General features: G+C 37.1%; 1 protein-coding gene across 5 annotated transcripts in view; it reads right to left on the bottom strand.

Annotated features, from left to right (window-relative positions):
- THSD7B (thrombospondin type 1 domain containing 7B) overlaps window positions 1-24,085 on the bottom strand; it is an 873,835-nt gene that overhangs the window by 465,860 nt on the left and 383,890 nt on the right. For all 5 annotated transcript variants that reach the window (XM_008998957.6, XM_035305018.3, XM_054257669.2 and 2 more), the window contains exon 7: window positions 17,484-17,681. In XM_008998957.6, the coding sequence (XP_008997205.4) occupies window positions 17,484-17,681 (198 nt within the window). The remainder of the gene's footprint in view (window positions 1-17,483; window positions 17,682-24,085) is intronic.

Here is a 24,085-nt window from a genome sequence, read left to right on the forward strand (position 1 = left end):
AACAATTTAGGACACTCCCAAGGAAACACAATTAAGCAGGTTTTCTCCAGAGGTGTTCTGCCTGACGCCCTTTCTATGGTAATGTGTATTACGAGTTTCCATAAGAGAAATAAAGTATGCAGTCTTGTCCACTTTTATTTAATTGGAAGATCTATTTTTCCAGGTTATTCATTAGGAAGCCCTGGAACTAATATCCCATAGAACATACTTGGAAAATTGTCTGTTAAATGGATGGGTTAGAAGATTTCCAGGTACAGTGTCTACCCTCAGCACTCCAATTCATAAAAACAAGAAGAAGGTGGCACTGGTCTGAGACATAAAATATCCATTTGCAAGTATATAGACTGGGAGAAAGAGCTCTTGGCAGGCTGCAAGGTGATTGGATTCTGGTCTCAGCACTACCCCCTTTGAATCAATATGATAGGGTTAAATCTGATGCCAAAGAGTCTTTCAGCTCTTTTATCTTACAATTCCTACACTGTCATTGGGTAAATCCAGCATTCACTTAATTCATTAAATATTTAGTACCTACCACAAGCCAGACACCATGCTAAGTGTTGGAGATACCAGATGAACAATGAGACTTATCTTGCAGTGTCGACAGCTGCTGGTAGCTCTAAATATTGGGGATTTCCCATGGAAAGCAAATAAAAGAATGTTTTCTTCAAATTTGGCATTAAAATCTCAGATCAGGAGTATATACATTGGTGGGGGGATGTGAATGAAGGGGACATATGAAAGAAAATTAGAAGTAAGTAAAATAGCCAGATTGATTTCTAGCCTCTTATGACACAGAGATCGGGAATGTCTGTTTCAACTGTGCAACTCAGTGTGCATCGGTCTAATGCATTTATTCAAGATACAAACATGGATTCAGGAGAGACAGTCAGGCAAAAGGATGTAACTGAGAATTCAAAACACTCCCTGCCCTCTAATCCCTTAAAAGGAAGTGCAGCTCTTGAGCTTTGCATAAAACTTGCACATTGGTTGGGCGCAGTGGGTCATGCCTGTAATCCCAGCACTTTGGGAGGCCAAAGCAGGTGGATCAGAAGTTCAAGACCAGACTGGCTAAGATGGTGAAACCCCATCTCTACTAAAAATACAACAATTAGCTGGGCACAGTGGCAGGTGCCTGTAATCCCAGCTACTCGGGAGGCTGAGGCAGGAGAATTGCTTGAACCTGGGCAGCCGAGGTTGCAGTGAGCTGAGATTGCAGCATTGCACTCCAGCCTGGGCAATACAGTGAGACTCTGTCTCAAAAAATCGAAAAGAAAAAAAAAAAAAAAAACACTTGCACATCATGGTCTATCTGGCAAGTCATTGTGTAGAGCTCACAGATCTCCTGAGGAACAGACAAGTCATTCCTTCATGAAACACAGCCACACTCTGATTGGTTCACAAGACCCCTGTTCACCTTAGCCCTGGAAAAGCCATGCTGTCCTTCTGAGTTGTCTCTCTACTCACAGAGCGGTTCTTAAGACAATAGCCATCCAATGTCAAAGGGTTGGCAATGGCTACATTTTCGCAGACACTAAAATGACTTCAAATGACATTTCTTAGTGAAAGAATGGGAAGGAGAACTAGAAAATACTGCTGAAAACAATCAGAGATGACAGAAACAAATGGAAAAATATTCAAGCTCATTGATTTAAAGACTCAATATCATTAAAGTGGTCATATTCTTCAAAACAGTTTATATATTTGACACTCTTCATATCAAACTACCAATGTTATTTTTTACAGAAGTAGAAAAATAATTCTAAAATTCATCTGGAACTAAAAAAGTGTCCTAATAGCCAAAGTAATCCTAAACAAAAAGAACAGTCAGAGGAATCATGTTACCTGATTTCAAACTACACAATAAGACAATATAATCAAACCAATGTAGTATGGGCACAAACACAGACACATAGACTAATGGAACAAAATAGAGAACCCAGAACTAAAGCCACACACCTACAGTCATCCAAAGTCCACAAAAATAAGGAATAAGGAAAGGACTTCGTATTCAATAAATGGTGCTGGGATAACTGGCTAGCCATATGCAGAAGAATAAAACTGATTCCTTACCTTTCACCATATATGAAAATTAACTTCAAGGTAAAGACTAAAATAGAAGACCCCAAACTATAAAAATCTTAGAAGAAAATCTAGGAAATACCCTTCACAACATTGGCCTTGCCAAAGAATTTATGGCTTGGTCCTTTAAAGCAATTGCAAAAGAAACAAAAATTGACAAGTAAAATCTAATTAAAGAGCTGCACAGCAAGAAAAGCTATCAAATGGAGCAAACATACATCCTATAGAATGGGAGAAAATATTTGCAATATATGCACATAACAAAGGCCTAATATCCAAATCAATAAGAAACTTAAACAAATCAATAAGCAAAAAATAAAAAAAGTGGGCAAAGGATATGAACAGACACTTCTCCAAAGAAGATATACAAGTGGACCACAAACATATGAAAAAATATTCAACATTACTATAATCAGAGAAATGCATATCAAAACTACAATGAGATACCATCTCATAACAGTCAGAATGGCTTTTATTAAAAAGTCAAAAAATAACAGATGCTGGCAAGGCTGTGGGGAAAAGGGAATGCTTACACAGTGTTGGTGGGAATGCAAATGGGTTCAGTCCCTCTGGAAAGCAGTTTGGAGATTTCTCAAATAACTTAAAAGAGAAACACAATTCAATGCTGCAATCTCATTACTGAATATATATCCAAAGGAAAATAAATTGTTCTACCAGAGAAATCACATGCACTCAAATGTTCACTGCAGACCTCTTCACAATAGCAAAGATATAGAATCTACCCAGGTGCCCATCAAAGGTGAATTGCATTAAAAAATGCAGTATAAATACATAATGGAATACTATGCAGCCATAAAAAGGATGACATCATATCCTTTGCAGTAACATGGATGCTCTGGAGACCATTATCCTGAGTGAACTAAAGCAGGAACAGAAAACCAAATACTGCATATCCTCACTTATAAGTAGGAGTTAAAACATGAGGACATATTAACATAAATATGACAATAATAGACACCAGAGAATACAAAAGGGGGCGAGGGATGGATGAAAAACTACCTAATGGGGACTATGGTCACTTCTTGAGTGGTGGATTCAATCATACCCCAAACATCAGTATCACACAATAAACCTCTGTAACAAACCTAAATATGTACCTCCAGAATCTAAAATAAAAATAGAAAAAAAAGGCACTAAAAATATAACTTTGCAGCCAGCCCTGTGACTAGACACCCCCCACAAATTTTTTTCTTTAATAAGTTATATAAATATGTTGCTTTTATTGTAGGAAGAATTTTATTTTGTGGATAACTGTTTATCAATTCTGGAGCTCCTTTTTTGGGGCCACCCAAAGCATTTGATCAGGCATGCCATTTTTATTCTCTGTAATGTAGCTGCAACTATTTGTTGTAATACCCAAGTCAATGAGGGAATGACAAAACAAAAGCTAAAAGTCATTCACCTGTGATTATAACTACATTTAATTCAAAAGAGAATAAAGAACTTTTCCCAATAATTCCATTTTGGGAGAGTAGAATGAAGCCTCATAGACCCAAATGCCTATTATCACCTCCAAACAAATTTCAAATTAGGTTTGGTCTATCTGTGCCTTAAGAATAGGTTTCTAGTACAGTGGACTTTTTATTATTTTATCTTTCCTCTGGATCCCTGGCTCTCTTTTCTTCTTTTCCCCAAAATGTTGGTCTAGGGAATGAGAATGTTAGTAATAGATATAGACTTAGACATATGATATATAGATAATACAGACAGATATAGATAGTTGATATAAATATGGATAGATATGTAGATGTGGATTTTTAAACAATTCCCCTAGATTAACATAATTGACAGACATTTTTAGACATATAAATTTCATTATTTCACAGTGACTGTCTCAACTGTTTCCATATAGAATCCTAGGATTCAGTAGCTCAGACCTTATACATATACTTGCTTTGTGACCACAGGCAAGTCTTAACCTTCCTTTGTTTTGAGTCTCCTCTGCTGTAAAATGAGATAAGTCACTGCTGTGGTTTGAATGTGTCCCCTCCAAAGTTCATGAATTAAAACTTAATGGCCAGTGTGATAATGTTAAGAAGAGGGGCCATGAAGAGGAGATCAGGTTATGAGGGCTCCTTCTCCTGCATGGGTCTAAGGCCCTTGTAAAAGAGGCTTCTCACAGGGTTCAGCCCTTTTTTCCTCCTCTGCTTTTCACCATGTGAGGACACATTGTCCCTTATCTCCCAAAGATGTAGGAAAAAGGCACCATCTTGGAAGCAGAGATGGACTCCTCACCAGACACAGAACCTGGTTATATTCTTGATCTTGGATTTCTAGCTTGCAGAACTGTGAGAACTATCAATGCCTGACAAACATGCAGGGTTGTTGTGAAAAGCAAAATGAAGTAATGTAAGTGAAAGTAAGCGTTTTGCAAGTGTAAAGTAGTATATAAACAGAAGGTTCCATTATCTTTCATCAAAACCACTAGAGAACACAGCATTTTTCATCCTTATTGCACAACATAAACAAATTTGAACTCTAAAAATGAAATCAGCCCAAAGTAAAATGTTAGAAATGACAATGAGTCATTTTTCACAACAAAGAAATTGATTTTCCATAGATGTTCTTTCCTGTTGCATGTAAAGGCCTATATCCATCAATACCTAGGTCCCTTGTTTTGACACTGGGTATAATTACAGCCCATCTCATAGCTGGTTGGCTCATCTCACTATCAGAGCCTGAGGCCACAAAGTTTCCTCCCTATTACCAGAGGGATATGCTAGGATTTATAGTCAATTGTGCTATTACTAAGGCACTTTCTTTAATTAGTAATTCTTTTTAAGAACATGATTTCAGACTACAACATGGGCTATGCCTGCACCTTCCAGTTCAAACCTTTTAACTTTTTACAATAATCATTTGTAAATAATGCCTTCAAACCTGTAGACTGACTGAAGATTACCAGACACTCCACTCTTGAAGATAAAAGCAACTTCTAGAAAAATGAAAATAGCTGCCAGATCTTCCATTAAGCCTTCATATTATCTTTTCTAATCCTCAAAACCATTGTTATCTTATACCAATGTTAAATTTCTAATAGTTTGATCACCAAACTATGGTTATGTGAGATGTTTACAATGGAGCAGTGGGCAAGGAATACGGGGGAAATCTTTGCACTGTTTCCTCAACTTTTCAATGTTTCTGTAAATCTAAAGATTTTAAAATACAAAAGAGTTAAAAAATAAAACAAAAATTTTACAAAATAGCATCCTTACCATCATACGTGTGAGAACTAGGCCTCTGAGAGATAATCAATTGACTAACATTAGTTGCCATTTCCTCTAATTGATGCCACCAATTCATTCTATAAAGTATTTAAGTAAGTTTGTTTATACAAAATGAAAGACAATTATAATCATGATAGCAGCTGACATTTTTGCAGCAGTAATGACATGCCAGGAACTGTTTTAAGAATTTGACATAGATGAAATCAGCACCTATATCAAATTTATGATGTAGGTCCTATTCTAATTTCTATTTCTCACAGCAAGACTGGGATGCCAAAGAGAGCAGTAACTTTCTCAAAGTTACATACCAAGCAAGTGAAGAAATTAGGAGTGATACACAGTATACAAGATGACACTAAAATGAAAGGAAAGAAAGGAAGGACTAAACGGAAGGACATAAAATGAGTCCAGGAGGGAGAGGGAGACAATCTGGGAGTCCAGTCAGCAGTATAGTTTTCAGGGTACACTCAAGCCACACTGGAGGCTATATTACTATCAAGAGATGGGTGAGTGTGTTTGATTTAGAACTGACGAGTGTTAATCCTACAGATCCTCATAAAGGATGCTGAAACATACAAGGCAAAGATCCTAAATCTCACACCTTTTGAGGAAATGACAGTGAGTTTCATGGTGCTGAGTCTTATAATCTTATACATTATAAGCAGCTGACATCACAGCCATGAACATTTCTGTAAAAACAATTCTTCAGATTGTCAATATTATGTCCTCCAGGCACACAGCTCTCCTCAGTCCAAATTAATTCAAGGAAGGATTTTAGAATATCTGGACATACACTGCTTCTTTCAGAATATCTGGACATACACTGCTTCTTTCAGAATATCTGGACATACACTGCCTGTGATAAATATTGGATGGAAACGATTTTGTGATTGTACATCCTGCAGAGTTCCTAAAGCACAGGATCTTATTAGTCTCAATAAACAAATGCCCATATGCCTCAGTATTTCTCTAAAGAGCAAGTCACACTTTTCCTTTCATATTATGCTCTTATACCTGCTGGGACACCTTATAAAGAAAGAAACCCTATTTATCAATAAGGATGCTGACCCACCCTTCTGTATAAATGAGTTTTCTATTTACCTGAAGTTTCCAATTTAAATCTGTAGCCTATCTTATTTTAGCTTTAAATTACAATGCATTCAAAATATACTGCTAATTCCCCTAATTCTTTCTAACCTAAATTTTAAGTATTAAAATTAATTAAAAATCAATTATTTAATAAAAGAAATAATATTTTCTCAATAATTTGGGAAAAACTAGACATCTCCTAGCCTGTGGTTTTCTGCCAGAAGCAATATCACCACTGCTCTGGGGACAATAAAAAATATGTGGTCCATTTTGTTTACCATGATGATGAGAGGACATGACTGCCAATCCATGGGGAGTGCCAGAGATGCTACATATCATTAATTGCAGGACAAGAAAGGACAACGAGAAAATATACAGAACTCTTTTGTCCAGAATGGCAGTAGATGGTCCATAAAGCTACCTTCACTTGCAGAATAGTGAGCAGATTCTCCTGAAGAAACCCTAAGAGCTGATCCCAGCCTCTGTCATATGCCTAAGGTGACACAGAGCCTATTACTCACCATTGCTAGACAGCTAAAATGGAACATGTATTCTCATGTGAAGTCAACGTCTGTCTTTTTATTTCTACCTGTTTGCCTTCTGGAACAACACAGAAATAACTACCTCTCCTTCTCAATGAATCCTTATTTAAGTATATTTAATCAACTCTGACATAATATGAAAGACTACTTTTGTATCCAATTTTGCTTGCTTTTTACTAAACTTTCTCAAACTCCTCAATATGGTGTTACTAGCAGCTCTGCTACCACTCTCCTCTAGGAATATCTCTACAATGAAGAAGTGAAAAGCTGTTTATCCCTAAAGAGCTGTCTCCTATCTTCTTTGTGATTTCACATATCTTGTTTCTCAGAGAATCTGCTTCTCTCTCCTCCCAATCCATTCTGATGAACACATTCTATGTTGCTTAGCTGTCTGAAAATGATCAAGAATTACAGTAGCAGGAAAAACCAGATATGCATGTACTATATAACTAACTTAAATTCACTTTTTGCCAGAAGGAATGTCTGTGGGCTTTATGTTTTCATAGTACAGGTGATGTCTCTTGTTTTTAGCTCACACTAAGGAAAGAAAAGGCAGTATGCTTAGTGTACAGTTAGGAATAGGTTTCATGAGCCTATGCCAGTAAGTTGGCACAAGTGCCTTTAGTGCTGCATTAAGAATAAATCTCAAGCCAAGTTGAACTTTAGAAAAAAGTAACATTTTAACTAATAAGAAAGTATTGTATAGTCTGGTACAGGGCAGGGTGAATGTAGTTGGTACATGTGACATGCATTCACCGACATTCATAAAGTAGAGCAAGCACTGGTTTGAAGTTCTAGGACTGGAGTCCAAACTTCTGGTGTCAGAAATTAGTAGTTTAATGACTTTATCAACATCTCTGCTTACAATTTCCTTATCAGTGAATCTGGAATAATAACAACAATAATTCCCAATCAGGCTGTTGTGTGAATCAACTGAAATAACTCTCTTAAGTTCTATAAACACTGATTGGGTATACCTTAATATATCAGACACTGTGTCATCATTCCAAGAATAAAATGACAAATGAGTCAACGTATGTGCCCTTGAGAAGCTGAGTCAAATGGGAGAAACAAAGAAATAAACAGATAATCTTAATATAATCCAGTAAAGGCACTGATAACTTTATTAGAAAGTGTTATGGGAACACAGACAATGGGCAGTCTATCACTTATAATGATTTCTGCAGCAGCTGTTATACACTCTGATAGAAACTGGCTTTAACAGTAAAGAAACATATTGTCTCACAAAACACCCAGTGTTCATACTGTTGATTCAGTGGCTTAACAATATCTTCCAGGACCCAGGGTATCTTTCCATCCCTGACCTACTGTACACAGTAATGCCTTTATTCTGAAACTACATATCCTGTTGATAATAAGATGGATCACAGCAGCAATTAAAACAACACCCTTCCTTCTTCAAGTCCCTCTTCTCATAGCTTGTTGACATAAATAAATTTAATGCTACCTATTTCTGAACCAATAACTATAAAGGAAATAGAATTACCATTAATGGCTGTGACAAATAATCTTGGGCATGTGATAAACATAATATTCACTTGAGATTCTAGAACAGCATAAAATAGAGTGGGAGTGAAGAAAATGTTTCTTGAAGGACACTGCTTCAAGTTTTTAAAGGATAAATAAGAATTAGTCAAAGGAAGAAGAGGAGGATAAGCATCTCAGGCAGGGAACAACTGACTATGACTATGGAAGGAAATTACCATAGAAATAATCGAGGTAGAGAAGCACTGATTACGAGCTATGGAATTTCTAGATGTATGTCACTGACTGAATCTACTGATGGAGTAACAGAAGTTTCATAGCCATAAAATCTCTCTAAATTAACTTCCAATACATTTTCCATTAATGTTTCCTTGAAATAAAATAAAATATATAATTTCTATTTCTCTCTCTCTCTCTGTATATATATTTCTAACTTCTTAGCTATTTTTCTGTAGGAGATTATCTATATCATTGGGCAGAGCAGACACAACTCAGTATGAAATGAATAATAGCACACAAAAGATTACACACTGAATTATTGATTCATGAATGAATGAAAAATATATTTTTTAAATTTAGTAGTTAAAAAATATTTGATTATGAGACTAAGTAAAAAAAAAATTGTATTGATTTTGTAGGGGATTGGAAGGGCCTTGCTAGGAGAGTTTTTTTGTTTTTTTTTTTTTTTTTCACTATTCTTCCTGAAAACATTTGAATGGGTATAGAATGTGTAAACCCATTCTTATCACTTTTCCTTATCTAGTCATATTGGCCATACCACCAGTGTAAATTATTCTGTCATACTGGAAAACTGTTTTACTCATGTTTGTTTCATTTTTTATATCTACATAGAGGGAAAACTGGTAAATGTGTCAAGAGTAATGAGCCAATGGTCATATGAAACAGTCAAATACCATTTTAAAATACATTTCAGAATATGAAAAACAAACTGTGCTCCTATGACAAATGTTATAACAAATCCCTGTTATTGGCATTACAGTGGAATACAATAGGGGACAGAAGAACTTCAGACGTGTCCTGGGGAAAGAAGAAAAGAAGAGCAAGGGTGGCAATCTCACATTAATTCTCACTGAAAGGTTGGGTTGACCATTTAATCACGTGAACTACATTTTGAAGTATCAGTACAAACTATGACTCATTTTGCTTCTTGAATCATATGGAATGGGAACAGAAAGTCAATTGCCCAATAAGAATTTCAAAAGAGATAGAAAAAGGCGACAGTACTCCTAGAGAGACACAGGCACACTCAGGAAGCAATTTACTCTAAGCTATTTCTAAATATTAAAGTCTGGAAAAAACAGATTACATTTAGTCTGATTGTGAAATATTGGTGGAGTAGTGATGGGAACAGTCATTTATTTAGGCCCCATTTTAAAGGAGAAAAAAGACAAAAACTATCTTGCAATGTGTAGGTAGTCAGCAGGGTGGAAAGTGGAAGTAATTCAAAATACAATGCCTGTTTATGGAGACAACATACAGTAAATATATTTAAACCCGCATTGCAGTTCCTCTCTCTTTAGCATTTAAATTGATTCACAAGTTTACATCTACTCCTACCTTCGTGTCAAATGTGGATGGGGAAACTTTGATTAGAATGAGTCCCTATTTTTCTCTTTTGGATTCCCTCATTGCTAAACATTATTAAAGTTTCATCTTTAATTTCACTGAAAGACAACTAAATGAAAGGGAATGAGGAACTTGGCTACAGAAACTTTCTAATTTAATCTCCTTTGCAGTTTGATTCCTGTAGTGTGAACAGCACAGCCTGATCTTATTGGCACTTTCAACTGCAATGTCAGGTTCATTTCAAAATTTAATGCAACATATTTGTCATCACCACATATTTTTAGGTAAGGACACTGATACCAAACTGCTACCAGTTGGTGGTCTGAAATGAAAATTCTCTCCTCTAAACCTAAATCACACATCTCACATGTTACGTGTCTTCTTTTCCTGCAAGAGAACACTATTGCTTTCCACTATTTGATCTTTTAGTTATTCATCTGGGTAACAATAAAGAAGTGAAAAAAAATTACTCGCTGCTTGCTTCTGGAATATTTCAAGAATTTCAAGAATAACTTCTTAGGCAGGAAACAAGAAACAAGATTAGAACCAATACTACTCTTGATTTTGACTAAGTATAAGACATGTCTTGCACTGCTCTAGCCTACTTCTCTTACCATTATATGCTAACATGAAGCTGCCCATTGTCCTTCTTTGGCTTCGAACCATGAATTTTTGAAGTCTGGTCACTGGATCAACACCAGCATTACCTGGGAACTTATTGGAAATACAAGTTCTTGAGCCCATTCCAGCCCTACTGAATCAAAAACTCTGGGCTAGGGGTTGGAAATACATGTTTTTACAAGCCCACTAAGTAATTCTGATGTCCATTAGTATTAGAACCACTGTTCTAGAATAAACAAGGCAGAGCACCATTCTTCCCCAGCATTTCAGACCCAGTTTTCCTGTACAAGTAATTAACATCCAGAAGAGGTATGTTTTTCTTTTTCTTTTTTTAGAACTATTCCAATACAATCTGGAATCAATTACAAAATGAAAATAAGAATAATGAAAATGAAAATAAGAATAACCTAATCACCCTCCAGAGTCATACATGACTCAATAGTTGAAAAACAAGACTCAAGATGATGATGTGTGCTACCTGGATTGCCCAACTAGGAAATAAATGAAATTCAATCATGTTTTATGTTTTCATAGGGAGAACAGAAGCAGTATATTGAAGACTTTTAAATAATGGCAAATAATAAAGACTGAGGGTTGTTCAAAATATTGAATGATCTCTCATGAGATACTATATCATTTCACCTTGAAAGGTAATTCTTTAAAAACTGTCATCAACATGGTATAATTTGAAATGGATTTTGCATCTCCTATAGGAATAAATTCACTAAATATCTTTCCAAGCACCCTTGTCTTCATTTGAGCTGTGTCATAATGAAACTCCATGACAAAGATTCCTGGACAAGTACTTATTGAGAAGTCATGCTAGGGAACCAGTCAAAGAGGGAGGAAGTGAGGCAGGAAAGGGAGAAGCCTAGTAAAGAGTACATAATCAATAAGGAAAGAGCTTCAAACATATGCCACCAGGCTATTCCAACAGAGAAGAAAGAAGCTGGGCGTGTATCACCAACTCTCAATCAATAGTTGAAGACTACTTCCTGGGGTTGCCAATTCCTTAGCAAGGCTGCAGTGGATATAGAAATTCCTTAGGCAAAGAGATGTAGGTGATATCAGCTGGAATTTCAGGCTGACACCCACAGAAACGGGAAATGGACAAGGGGATCTGGGCAGGAAACAATAGTGTGTGCTACAACCCACCAGTTCTGACTATTCCAAAAGGCCATTTCTCTAAATTTGCATTGCTAATACAAAAACATATGTCCATGTTTATTCTCCCGTTTTTTGATTCTTCCAAACAGGTGGCAAGATGTTGGCAAGACAAGATTCTCATCCTTATACAAAGAACACAAAAATGGGAGTTTTTTCTGTACAAATAAAAAATTGATAGTATAAGAAAAATATGATAGTTACTATCTTAAAAAAAAGAAATGATATATCCAATTACGATTATCCCTTCCAAAATGCACATCTTAAAAACTCCATACTTATTTTAACCAAGTTGCCATTTCTCAAAACTTTTAGATCCACATTTTAACTTTATTTTAGAGCCTACATATCCTCAGGGGTGGCTGTAATTTTGTAGCATCTCTTTAATAGGTTGATTCACTGCAGGAATATACTCATGTGAAAAAGAAATACCTGATGAATAGTCTATTCCTCTTTCATCCTAAAACACAAGAAAATAAATATTGTACTGAACTAGCATTTAGAACACCTTATAAGAGAAAGCAAAAAGTATACAGAGCAGAAGTAAAGCAACATTTGTTACCAAACATGAGATACAGTATAATCAAAGGCTTTAAAAATAAAGACTCGACAACACAGAAGGAGTTCTATTCGGAATTCTGGTGAATCACAAACTATCCCCCAAAATAATTTTTATTTGAATGGAGTCTGACATTATTCTCACAGGTAAGCCAAAAAACATTTTTTAGATCTAAAAATAAAACAAACAAAACAAAACTTTCAACTCCAATCACAGATTTAAAAACATTTTAAAAATATTTGATCCAACTCAGGTAAATGATCATTCTAACACACTTTCCACCAGTTGAAGTTACCCTTGAAAAGTTACTGACAGTGTTGGAGCTCACAAGTACATGTCATTTTAGCCAAGATTAAAAGTAACATTCTTGAAGTGTTCAAGGTTAATGATTTAAGGCAAGGACTCCTAGAAAACTACCCTTGAAATAAAAAGCAAAGCCACTTTAATGATTCAAAATCATTCCTAGTGCTGTGCAAATATATACATCGCTTAAGGAAAATATTTGCATAAAAAGATATAGTGCAACTGTGAAAATAAAAAACTTTGTATGCAAAGGGGTGTTTCTGGCAACACTGCAGAACTCTAACTCTGTGCACCTTTCAACATGTGAACTTTGTTCTTCGTGATCTATTGCACGCTTCACCAGTGTGGGCATTTGCCTTCTAGAAGTGCAGATTGTATGTTGCATTATCTCTGAATAAAGATGTTTGCTGAAATATATAAACACTTTTTTTTCTTCAAGATAGCCTATTTGGCAAATTATGGGGCAAAGCAGGTGGTAAGTGCTCCAGGTCTGACTGCTCTAGCAGGCAGACACATGTTTATCCAACGACCCTGTGGAGTCTTCTGCCCACTTTGCATTGTGAACACATAAGAGATGATACATAGTAGTCACTTGCCAGCTACTGGGAACACTGTCTACCGTCCTGGCATTATGGGGTTTTTCCAATCTGCTTTTGAAGATGTCACTTGGTTAGAAGCTTTCATCAATTGCCAGTGAAACCTGGAAATAATGAACCAGTTATATGTTTGAGAATCGATGTTTAAAATGCAGTGAGTAAATTTGATATTCTGAGGAAGAAACATGTTGGGCTTGCATTTTTGAATCTGACTCATTTACATTTCAAGTGCCTACTTTGAAATGAGGGAACACACTTGTCAATGAGACAAGAATAACCTATGTGTATCCGATGCTCGGTAAATGTCTATCGACCCATACAATAATAAGATGTTGTGCAGAGGACACATATCAAAGCTATACTACCAATCAAAGACTTGGAAATCAGATTCCAAATAAGAACACTCATTTATACAATCTATTATGCAATTTTCTTCCTGAACATAAATGTCACTGACTAACATGTTGTTTGCTATAGTCACAGGCTTAAGGGAGAAACCAGAGCTTCATTGGCACTGATAGTATTGCTAATAAATCAAAGTAGAGAATGGAACACAGCAGAGATAGCTGTAGAAATTAGAGATGACTACTTGGATCTAAGATAGCCTGAAGTAGATCACATTCTTAAACGAATCCACAAAGTTTAGGCACATTAAAAATTGCTATTTCCAATTACTCCCTGGTTTCAATGTGACATAATTTATATATTTTTTAAGTTTGTAAGCTAATGGTCTAAACAAACGTCTGGGGAAGAGGAATATGTCTTCCCAGCAACTAACAAGAACACCTCAAAAGACACTGTCAAGAGTCCTACAGAATCTTGGTTATGCTTATGTAGAAATCTCATGTTTCCACAACTGAATGGGACATAGATACTTTGCAGAGGTATTGAATGTTCCTTTCTAAACACCTGTGTGCAGGATATCTGGAATGAAATAATATGTAAAAGCCTATAAATGGTAAACAAACCAAGTCACTCTTACAAATTACAGTAGGCCTCAAGTCTGAGTAGCTCTAATGTAAGTGTTGTTTTTTTTTTTTTAATTAAAAATAAGGTATTTTGGTCTCATCTGTTAAATTCAAAATAAATTCTGAAATAAATGGCCTATAAAACAATTAATAAACCAAGAGTGATGGGTGAAAAAATATCAAATGTTATAAAATAAAAAAGAGAGAGAGATCACAGGACACTGTATGTCTCAAGCCTGTCTTTCTCCAGGCATTTAAATTAATGTCAACAGCTCTGTCAACTCCTATAATTATGGAAAGACCCTGATAATATGTAGGAGTCAAACAGGGGCACTTCTCTGCCAAACTTCTATCATCAATCACTCAGATTCACACTGAAGCTGAATCACAAAAGGTGCAAACAGACCACAAGACCACATTTTCATTTTCATACAGAATAAAAGACAGCTCCAGCCACTGGGAGGCCAAGCATGTTCTCATAACCACAACCGTGGCCATGGCCATTGCCCCACAAACGATGAGGGAGTCATTCAGGTATTTAAAACCCTCAAAGACTTCACAGAGCTGATGTGAACAAATATGAGTTCCCTCTTCACACATAAGTTCGGAGTGTAGGTCAAAAGCTGAAAATTTCACAGGAGTAAGCAAGAAAGCTCTAAAACTGCTATAAAATAGTAAAGGTGATGATTGTAGAAGCCTCAGCATAAATTATGAAAGAAGTTCCTAGCCAAGTGGAAAGAGATACGACAACCCTCCCAAACTTGATATGAGATGACAAAGCATGAGAGTCATTTATCAATGGGTTCCAATCAAACCAATGGTCTTCCTGTTTCCTTAGCTGGGGTTAGGGAGGAAGAAGTAGTTATGGTTATTCTAATTCTCCTTATTATTTTCACTTTTAAAAAAAATGCATTTTGACCGATTCTTCGGGACAAGGTAGAATAATAATTGTACTTTAAAATATAAGTAAAATAAGTTTACAGCTTTTTTGAATAGTTATATGCCATTCAAAAATCATTGCCACTTCATTAATCATTGTTATATAACTAATTTAACTCTTACAGTCTTAAGAGTAAGAGAGAGGATTTATAACCCTACTTGGCAGCTGAAAGAAAGGATGCTTCCAAGTTAAATAAATGTCCTGAGATCACCCACCAGGTGAATAGCAGAGTTGAAACTCCATCCTGTCTAACTCTAGAGCTCAGGTTTTAAACCTCCATACTTAATTTCTTACTCCAAACTCAACACAGAACACTTCTGTAACCACACAATTCTCCAACACCACCTGGACATCCTACAATTTAACTCAATTCATACACTATGTATTTGGAGTTAGCATTAGATCCCACAGGTTATGGGCTCAATCCTGCAAGCCTGCCCCTCACTTCAAATGCCATTCGCAAGTCCCAGACTTTTGCCTGTGCTTCTGACCCATAGTTATACACTGTGGTTCCCATAAGTCCTTCCTTGGGTCCTTTAATTTCCTAGGAACATTTTACATTTATTGGTTTATTATAAAGGATATCACAAAGAATACAGATGAAAAGCCAGAAGAGATTCATGGGGAAAAGGTGCACAGGACAAGGTATGGGGGACAGGGCATGGGGATTTCATGCCCTTGCTGGGATCTGCTACTCTCTCAGCACTGCCACATTTCCAGTAGCCCAGAAGCTCTCTATACCTCATAGTTCAGAGGTTTTTATGGAGACCTCATCATACAAATGGGATTAATTATTAACTCAATCTCCAGTCCCTCTCTTCTTTCCAGTGGGTGAACTGAAATCCCCAAGCTTCTAATCATGGTTTTGTCTTTCTGATGATCATCCCCCATCCAAAAGCCCACCAAGCATCATTTCTTTATAATAAGTCAGACCTCTCACTAAAGAAATTCCAAGGGATTTAAGAGCTGTGTCAGGAACCAGGATCAAAGACCAACTACTAGAACAAAAGATTCCCCAACACCCATGTATCCCAAGAAATGACCAGGGCTTTAGAAGCTCTGTGATAAGGAGCCAGGGAAAAGACCAAAAATATATATCTTATTATAAAACAAAATAGCACACAAACAGAAGCAATACAAAAGTGATCTGTTACTAAAAACATTACCACAATTAAAAAATTATACATTAATGTGAACAGGAGTTGCTACTAGTTTTAACTCTCTGCTGTAGCTAATACAATCTCTTGTTGCCCTCTAGTTAAACAATCACCTGGTTTCCACAGGAACTAATTATATCACTTGATAAAATCTATATCTGTGTGATTATGGTAATGATTGAAAAGAGAGAAGATAGGAAGAAATGACGAAAGGATGAAGAGAGGCAGGGAGAGAGAGAGAGAAAAAAAGCAAGAAAAAGCTTTGGAATATGTATCAACCCTGTGTCGATGCTGTTACCCATTTCATAAAATCTGTTTTGTGATTTCTGTCTGTTCTGTGGATTACTTAACTGCATAAGTCAAAACATTTCAACCCACATATCAGGAGCATTATAAATGGGGCTTCTCATGGCAGAGCTGATTAATAAACATACACGATATTCTTCCAAGACACACAAAAATAAAGGTTTTACATGTCACTTTTCTCATTTCCACATGACTTACATATTTTCTGAATCACCCTTCATTTCAAACAAGCAACCAGTTTCTTGCTGATTGAGGAAAGACATCATTGTTAATAGTTTTGTAAATCTTGACAACATGTATTTAAAAACGGTTCTTCAGAAATGTATTATGTCTATAGCTGATTCAACTCTAATATTATATAAATAAAAAGCTACCACTTAGTTTTGTTTGGTTGTTTTTTTTTCTTTTTAACTTGAAGGATGTTTCAGCCCTGGATTCTTAACAATGTGGTATTTGTTTATAATATATAAAGACACATTATACATTGGCCTTTACTTATTTTGTATTGATAAATTGAACACTATCCAAGAGATTCGTTTGATATTTTTTGGAAAATTAAAAACTCTTGAGAAATCTCTAGGTTTGCTGCATTGCATTTGGGTACAATCAAACAGTGTTCTGCCATGGAGCATGTGGCCCCATATTAAGTCATGGCATCTTACTTTAAAACAATATGTCACTCAATGTAAACATAAATATTCAAGGATAAGAAAGGCTGTGATTCTCTTCCTCATGAGAATGATCTATGGAAGGGTGGCCCTGTGTTATCTGGCTGATACTTAACATCCTAACACCTCTAGTGGGTCACTGGGTCATACCTCTGTCATTCTGGCAGACGGCCTTCAGGATGCGATGTCCCAGGCCACATTTTCCATGATCAGGGAAACAGACCCCTTCTGATACCAGCCATCGGTAGCACACTGGATCCTCACAAGGAACAGACTCCACCAAATGAGGGCAATGCCCTGCAGGCCCCGTAGATTCCATGAGGACATGGCGCTGCCTCATTCTAAACCCTAAGAAGAGACAGAGAGAAAAGTTTCACAGAATTCCACTCTTTTCCAGTAAAGGAAAAGAAGCAGCTGGGTGAGAATGAAAACTTTTATTCAGGTACTCATCACTTTAAGCATGTGTTATCTTGATGTGTTTTATTCTATGTGAAGTGAGAAGAAATGGAGGAATAAAAAGAAAATGGGAAAGAATAAAAGCAGGAAATCTGTCTTCTAAGAGTTTGCAACCTAAGAGCTGGAGAGGTCAGATATAATTCAATGGAATAATAAGTAGCATAAGTCCTATGGTATCAATAAGCCAGTAAAAATACAGGGAGACTCAGAAATGACCTAAATCAAGATAAATTCACATATTCTTTTTGCTGTTGATTTTGACATTCTTGTCATGCTGCATTCAGTTGAAATACATCACCTCTTTGGCATCTCCTTGGTGCCTGACCATTCACAGCTTCCTGCTCAGAGATTTATCTGCATCACATCACTGAGATTTATACATCAGTCTGCCTTGTAAAGATACTATCTCTTTGGACTTCACTTTCCACCCAGGCTAGACATGGGTCCATGGACCGTTCTGTTTTTAAAAAGTGTACTGTGGGATTAGGGCCCCAAAGTCCCAGCCAGAGACCGGAATAAGATGTAGGTGTGTCTTAAACACTATGGGCCCAGAGAGTCACAAATGCAAATCAAGAGGAGTCAAGCAGGTACACATGGAGGCAAATGGGTCAACCATTAGATGAGAATGAGTGTGTGGGTCAGTGGGCCTGCTCTAAAATGCCTGACTACTATTCAGCTTCCATTGACCCTCAGCATTAGAGGTCATGAACCCTCTGTTAACAGATCCTTCCATTTTCTCTAAGATGTCAGAAATTCCTCCATTTTTGAATGATAAAAACTAATGCACATTAAAAAAAAAAGTGACCTAGAGAAGAAGGATTCAGAACCAGATTAAACCCTTGAGTCCAAGTTTGCACTCTCCAGCCCCATGATGTACCACATCTAAAGGTTATGTCTGCCACCCGTGGATCTCATATCTTATCTTCCATTGTTTCAATTCCAGATTCAATCAGTAGATTTAATTACTTTAATTCATTTTTCTTTAAACAAAACCAATAGTTTTGCATGAATAATATTTTAAGAAATTGCTATTCATTTACTCCTCAGATTAAGTAAAGAAAATGAGAGTTTGATAGCACAGAGAACATTCAATTCCCAGAATATGTACCACACCATTCTTCCCACAAGGGGAGGGGAGAAAGACAAGTTAGGGAACATGAGAAGTAACATCTCTCTCATGAAAAGGTTATGCATCTCCAGATATAGTTGAAGAAATAGCACAGCCAAGGAGGCTAGAACACAATGAACGTGGTTTTACGATATAAGAAAAAGCTGCCAGGAGGTTCTGTGTTATCTTAGACCAAAATAAATTCAAACAAAGCACTTAAAAATCCTTACCTAAAATACTCACCTAGCCCTATACTGTGCTAAAATACTTAGTATTTTAGGTAAGAGTTTTTAAGTGCTTTGTTTGAGTTTTTTTTTTTTTTTTAATCTAAGATAAACTAGAACCTCCCTTTAAAAGAGACTCCTAGACTCTTTCTTTAAGGATTTGCTACCTTAGGAAGAAATCATTCAGCCAGTCAGAGACTGTATTCTCCTGGCATTGAAACAGTTAAGATCAGGGTAATTAAAAAAAACAAAAAAAACTAAGAAAAAACATGGCTTCTGCCATGCTTTATATCTTATATCTCCAGGTCTATATCATTAACTAGCCAAATGAAACCAATAGAAGGGCTCAGCTCCCTTCCTGGGCTACCTTGAAATAGATGCATGTAGGGCTCTAAACTTCACTTGACGAGCATCGAACTACAATGACCTACGAGGTCTGGCTGCCACAAAACTCGAATGAGCTCTGTTCTTACATGTAACATCTGTATGCTGCTTATTTATTGTCTTATATTTTTGCTTGCTTTGATTTTATCTTTGAGCAAGACATGGCATGAGTCCCCATGATTTATACTGTTTGACAACTGACCCAGACTTGAGCATAGAAACTTAGCAGTCTTTACAAAGGATTCTGGGTGTCGTATTATTTGGAGCTTAATGCCATTGAGGGGTATGAGCAGTTTTCCTCCATAAATCAAGTTGCATCCATGTTGCCATAAATCTATAGATTACATCTCCTCAGTCAATAAATTCCTTCAGTCTTTCATTTGTGCTGCCCTTGTCCTGACTCTAACTAGGATCAAATCACAGCACAAGCTCAGCATAAAACAAAAGCTTGGATTCTCTTGCCAGCACTTAACTTTAATCACACATTGCCGTTCATGCCTGCAGTAGACATCAGGCTTCTCCCGGGTGCTTCTGTTCTGAAAGACATATAGTAGCCAAGTCCACAGTGGCTGGGGCCAGTCAACCAATCACCTTAATTTACTGAATTTCATATTAATCAGATGGTATAATTCCATGAATATTAACTGCCATTTGCACACCACTGTCCTGTACTATGGGAAGCCACAGGAAGAACAGGAAACACGTATTCTTCTCAAAGCATAAAACCCAACAATGGAAAAAGGCACACGCATAAACTAACATCTACCCTGACCAAGACTGAGAAAATCATTTTACTTTTATTAGTGTAAATTAATAAAGCCTCAAAACTATGTTATAAGCTACTTTTCCCATTTTGCATGTGTGAAAACTAAGGTGTAACTTTATTACTTCTCCAAAGGTGCATTATTATTGATTAAATGGATGAGTGTGAAAATCAGCAAAGGTTTTTTTCAGAGTCATTGCCTCCTCACAAGAGAGGATTAAAGTCAGCTCCTGTGGATACTATGTTTTGGCTACACTTTATAAAGTGAACCTGAAAGGCACCGATTTAGTTAAAGGTACTAAAGGTGAGTAGATGGGACAGTGGACTTTTAGACACTGGGTTGCAGTAGAGAGTCATAATCATCACTTTCTGACCACAGATTCAATTCGCCTTTAGTGACACTAGTATCTGCAGGGTTTATTTTTTTCTATGACCCCAAGAATTATGATTAAGTGTATAATTCTAAAGGAGATGATCAGAAAAGAATGGATAGTGGGTTGGGGAAAGAAAAGGGAGGACGAGCAGATGACAGAAGAGGGGTCAGTGTTTTTTAATTGAAGCCATGGAAGAATTAAAGGAGGCTGAGGAGGGTATATCCAGGTCTTAAGGTTATATTTCTGCATGAGTTAGTGGACCAGAAGTGTACACATGAGCTATCCACAGGCAATGCTATGTTTCAACACTGAGTCCACTGGGACAGGTGTGAGGGAAGTCCAGCAGGTTCCAGCCTGGCCAGTATGGTGAAATCTCAAATCTACTAAAAATGTAAAAAAAATTATCCAGGCATGGTGATGCATGCCTGTGATCCCAGCTACTCCAGAGGCTGAGACAAGAGAATTGCTTGAAACTGTGGGGTGGAGGCTTCAGTGAGCTGAGATCACACCACTGCACTCTAGCCTGGGGGACAGAGTGAGATGTCATCTCAAAAAAATAATTAATTAATTTTAAAAAGAAAGTCCAGCAGGTTAAATAAAAATGACAGAAGCTTGTTCTGGTTTAAGTACTCCATTTGCTCTTCTTCTCTGGAAGCTCTGTACTTTGGGTAAAAATTCTGAGTGAAGGAATCTGAGCAGATTAAAGCTTCAATCCTAACCCTTTAGAAATCAACCACCATGCTGTAAGAGAAGTATTTTATAGTAGCATTATTAGTCCACATCCTGGTATAAATGCAGAAACTAAGAAGACATATGGATAGGGTGATGTCAGCATGAGAACCCCCAATGCTTAGAATGAGAAGTTAACAGAACTCCCCACCCACCCCAAACACACAGACACAGAAAAAAGAAAGAAACAACTGTCTCTTGGTATATACCATCTATGAGAAAGCAAAATGATTTTATAGACTTCTCATTTCAAGGGAAAGCCTATCTAGTAGGCAAGGATGGAAAATGGAAATTTCCCCCATTTTTGTTATGTAAGATCTAAAACGTGTCAGTATTTTCCAACTTTAGCATGTGATCTAATTAATTTGTTTTAAAGTATAAAAGACTGTCTTCAAAAAATACTCAGGGCTACTCAGTTTCAAAAATCTTGTCTTTTGGGAATTTTTAAGGATTTGGGAGCTCTCATACAGGGAAGGAATCCCTGAAGTTCTTCCATGTAAGCAGCTGGTTGTTGTGACACCCTATAGGGAGCTCCAGCAAATTCCTCTTCAGAGCAACCTCAGTGAGCAATGCTGCCTTCCTAGAATATGTCTGAAAGGGACAAGGATTTCATATAAATATATGTATATGTATCAAGAAAAAAACTTAAAAATGCATCACATCTATGTGTAGAATTTGTCTACGAGTATTTTTTCAAGCTAATTTTCTTTTCTATATCTCTAATTATATTACTCTGGGAGTATATCAAAGAGAAATCAATAAATGATAAAACCTGACCCAATTTAAATTCCTCTGAAAGGCATCCTAGTTTCTTTCACCTGACAAGCACCAACCTGCCGATCATGGTTCCCCTGTCTGCCTGTCATGGAGCAATGGAAGGGTGTGAATACTGTGAACATCAGCTGATTTTCTAACATACTCTGAATAGCTGACAGCCCCAAACCTTCTATGACTCCTATTGGAAGGATTTCTGACTAAGAATAAAAGACATGTAAAGATAATTTTAATAGTAACTAATTTCTTCTATCTCGTAATAAAACATTTCCTACCTTCCCATTCCTTTCTACTTTTTTTTTTTTTTTAATGGGAATGAAAAAAATGTACCAGAGCAATAACACGATGACTGGGAATGCCTAGAGAGGAGAAAAGAAGGAAAAAGGGTATTCTCTCCTACTTTCCTTGTTCATTTTTTGCTGTGGTTTGCTTGCTTTTCCCTTAAATACTCCATCTTTCTGCGTGTGTGTGTGTGTGTGTTTGTATATTTTTTTAAGAGTATGAAATATCTAGGAGAGTACAAATGTCCTAGATTTCTGCTAGTAGGTTCACTGCATTTTAGAGTAGGAAATTAAAATGTGAAGCTAAACACTCCCGCTTATATCCCAGAGCTTTGCAATGTTTAATGCATTAGCCCGTGTGCCCCAGCTTCCAAAGAATTCTAAACTATCTTTAGTTTGCACCAGTCAGTGATCCTGGCAGAACTCACAGGAGAATCATGGGACAGAAACTGAAACTGAGAGAGAGCTCAGACCTAATACGCACAAGTCAGTAGAAATAACAAGACTGCTTGCTGTCATCATAACATGCTTGGATACCTTGAAGGAACAGAATCATTTCCCTAGAGGGAAAACTCTATTCTTTATTCTTCCCAAGAGGAAATATAGGCAGGTGGTCCTGCCAGGTTTTACCAAGACCTCATAAACCAAAATTCTAATCTAGGGAAGCATTTATAAAACAGCAAACTCCTAGAACTGAATAACAATCATCAGGGCTTACTGTCTCTCCTGTCAGTGACTGCTGTTCAGGGGGCAGTCGTTCGGCCTCAGTATGGGTCCTATATATATTTAAAAAATCTAATTCTTAGCAATCCCAACATGCCCCCAAACTCTGCAGGGGGCTGTGGGGACACTACCACCTTCAGGTGAGAGGTTCTACTGCCTCCACGCTTTCCTTCAGCCCTTTTCAAAAACTGAGCCTCCCTTTGAAAAAAATATTGGCTGGGGCAAAACAATCCCCACCTCCAGTTATCTGGTGCTCTTATGCTACTCTCAGCACAACCTCCCTCCCTTCCTCCCCCCACCCCCACAACTGCCGTCTCTTTTCCCACTTCTTCCGATGACAATGCACTGGCACTAGATATATCCCACACCCCACACCTTATCTTCTGTATCCACTCAGTGATTTGCTCTCAAGGGTAATGGCTCACACTGGCTAGTGGGGTGCACGATGGGCAGATGGCTTCTCTTATAAGAACTAAACTTGTACTTTGATCCAGACTTCTTTAAGCTGATGGAGAAAATCAACTAAGGAGGCTTAGGGTTTGGAGGGACATTGGACTGAGGAGACATGAAATCAGATCCTTAGTGCCAGCATGGCCATCATTAAATCGCTACAGGACTTTAGACAAATTGCCTACTTCTTGACACTTTGGTGTTATCATTTTGTGAAGTGCTGTATCCTTGTGTTGATGCATCCTAAATGCTGATGCAAAGTAGGGCAGCATATTAGTTTATAGGGCTGCCATAACTAAGTACTATAAATTGGGTGGCTTAAATCAATAGAAGTGTTCCTGCAGGCTGGAAGCCTGAAATCAAGGTGTCAGCAAGGCCATGCTCCCTCTGGAGGCTTTGCAGAAGAATCCGTGCCACACCTCTCTCCTAGCTTCTGGTGGTTGTGGCTCTCCATGGTGCTCCTTGACTTGGAGGGACATTACTCCC

The sequence above is a fragment of the Callithrix jacchus genome, chromosome 6 (assembly GCF_049354715.1).
Source record: "Callithrix jacchus isolate 240 chromosome 6, calJac240_pri, whole genome shotgun sequence".
Lineage (NCBI taxonomy): Eukaryota > Metazoa > Chordata > Mammalia > Primates > Cebidae > Callithrix > Callithrix jacchus.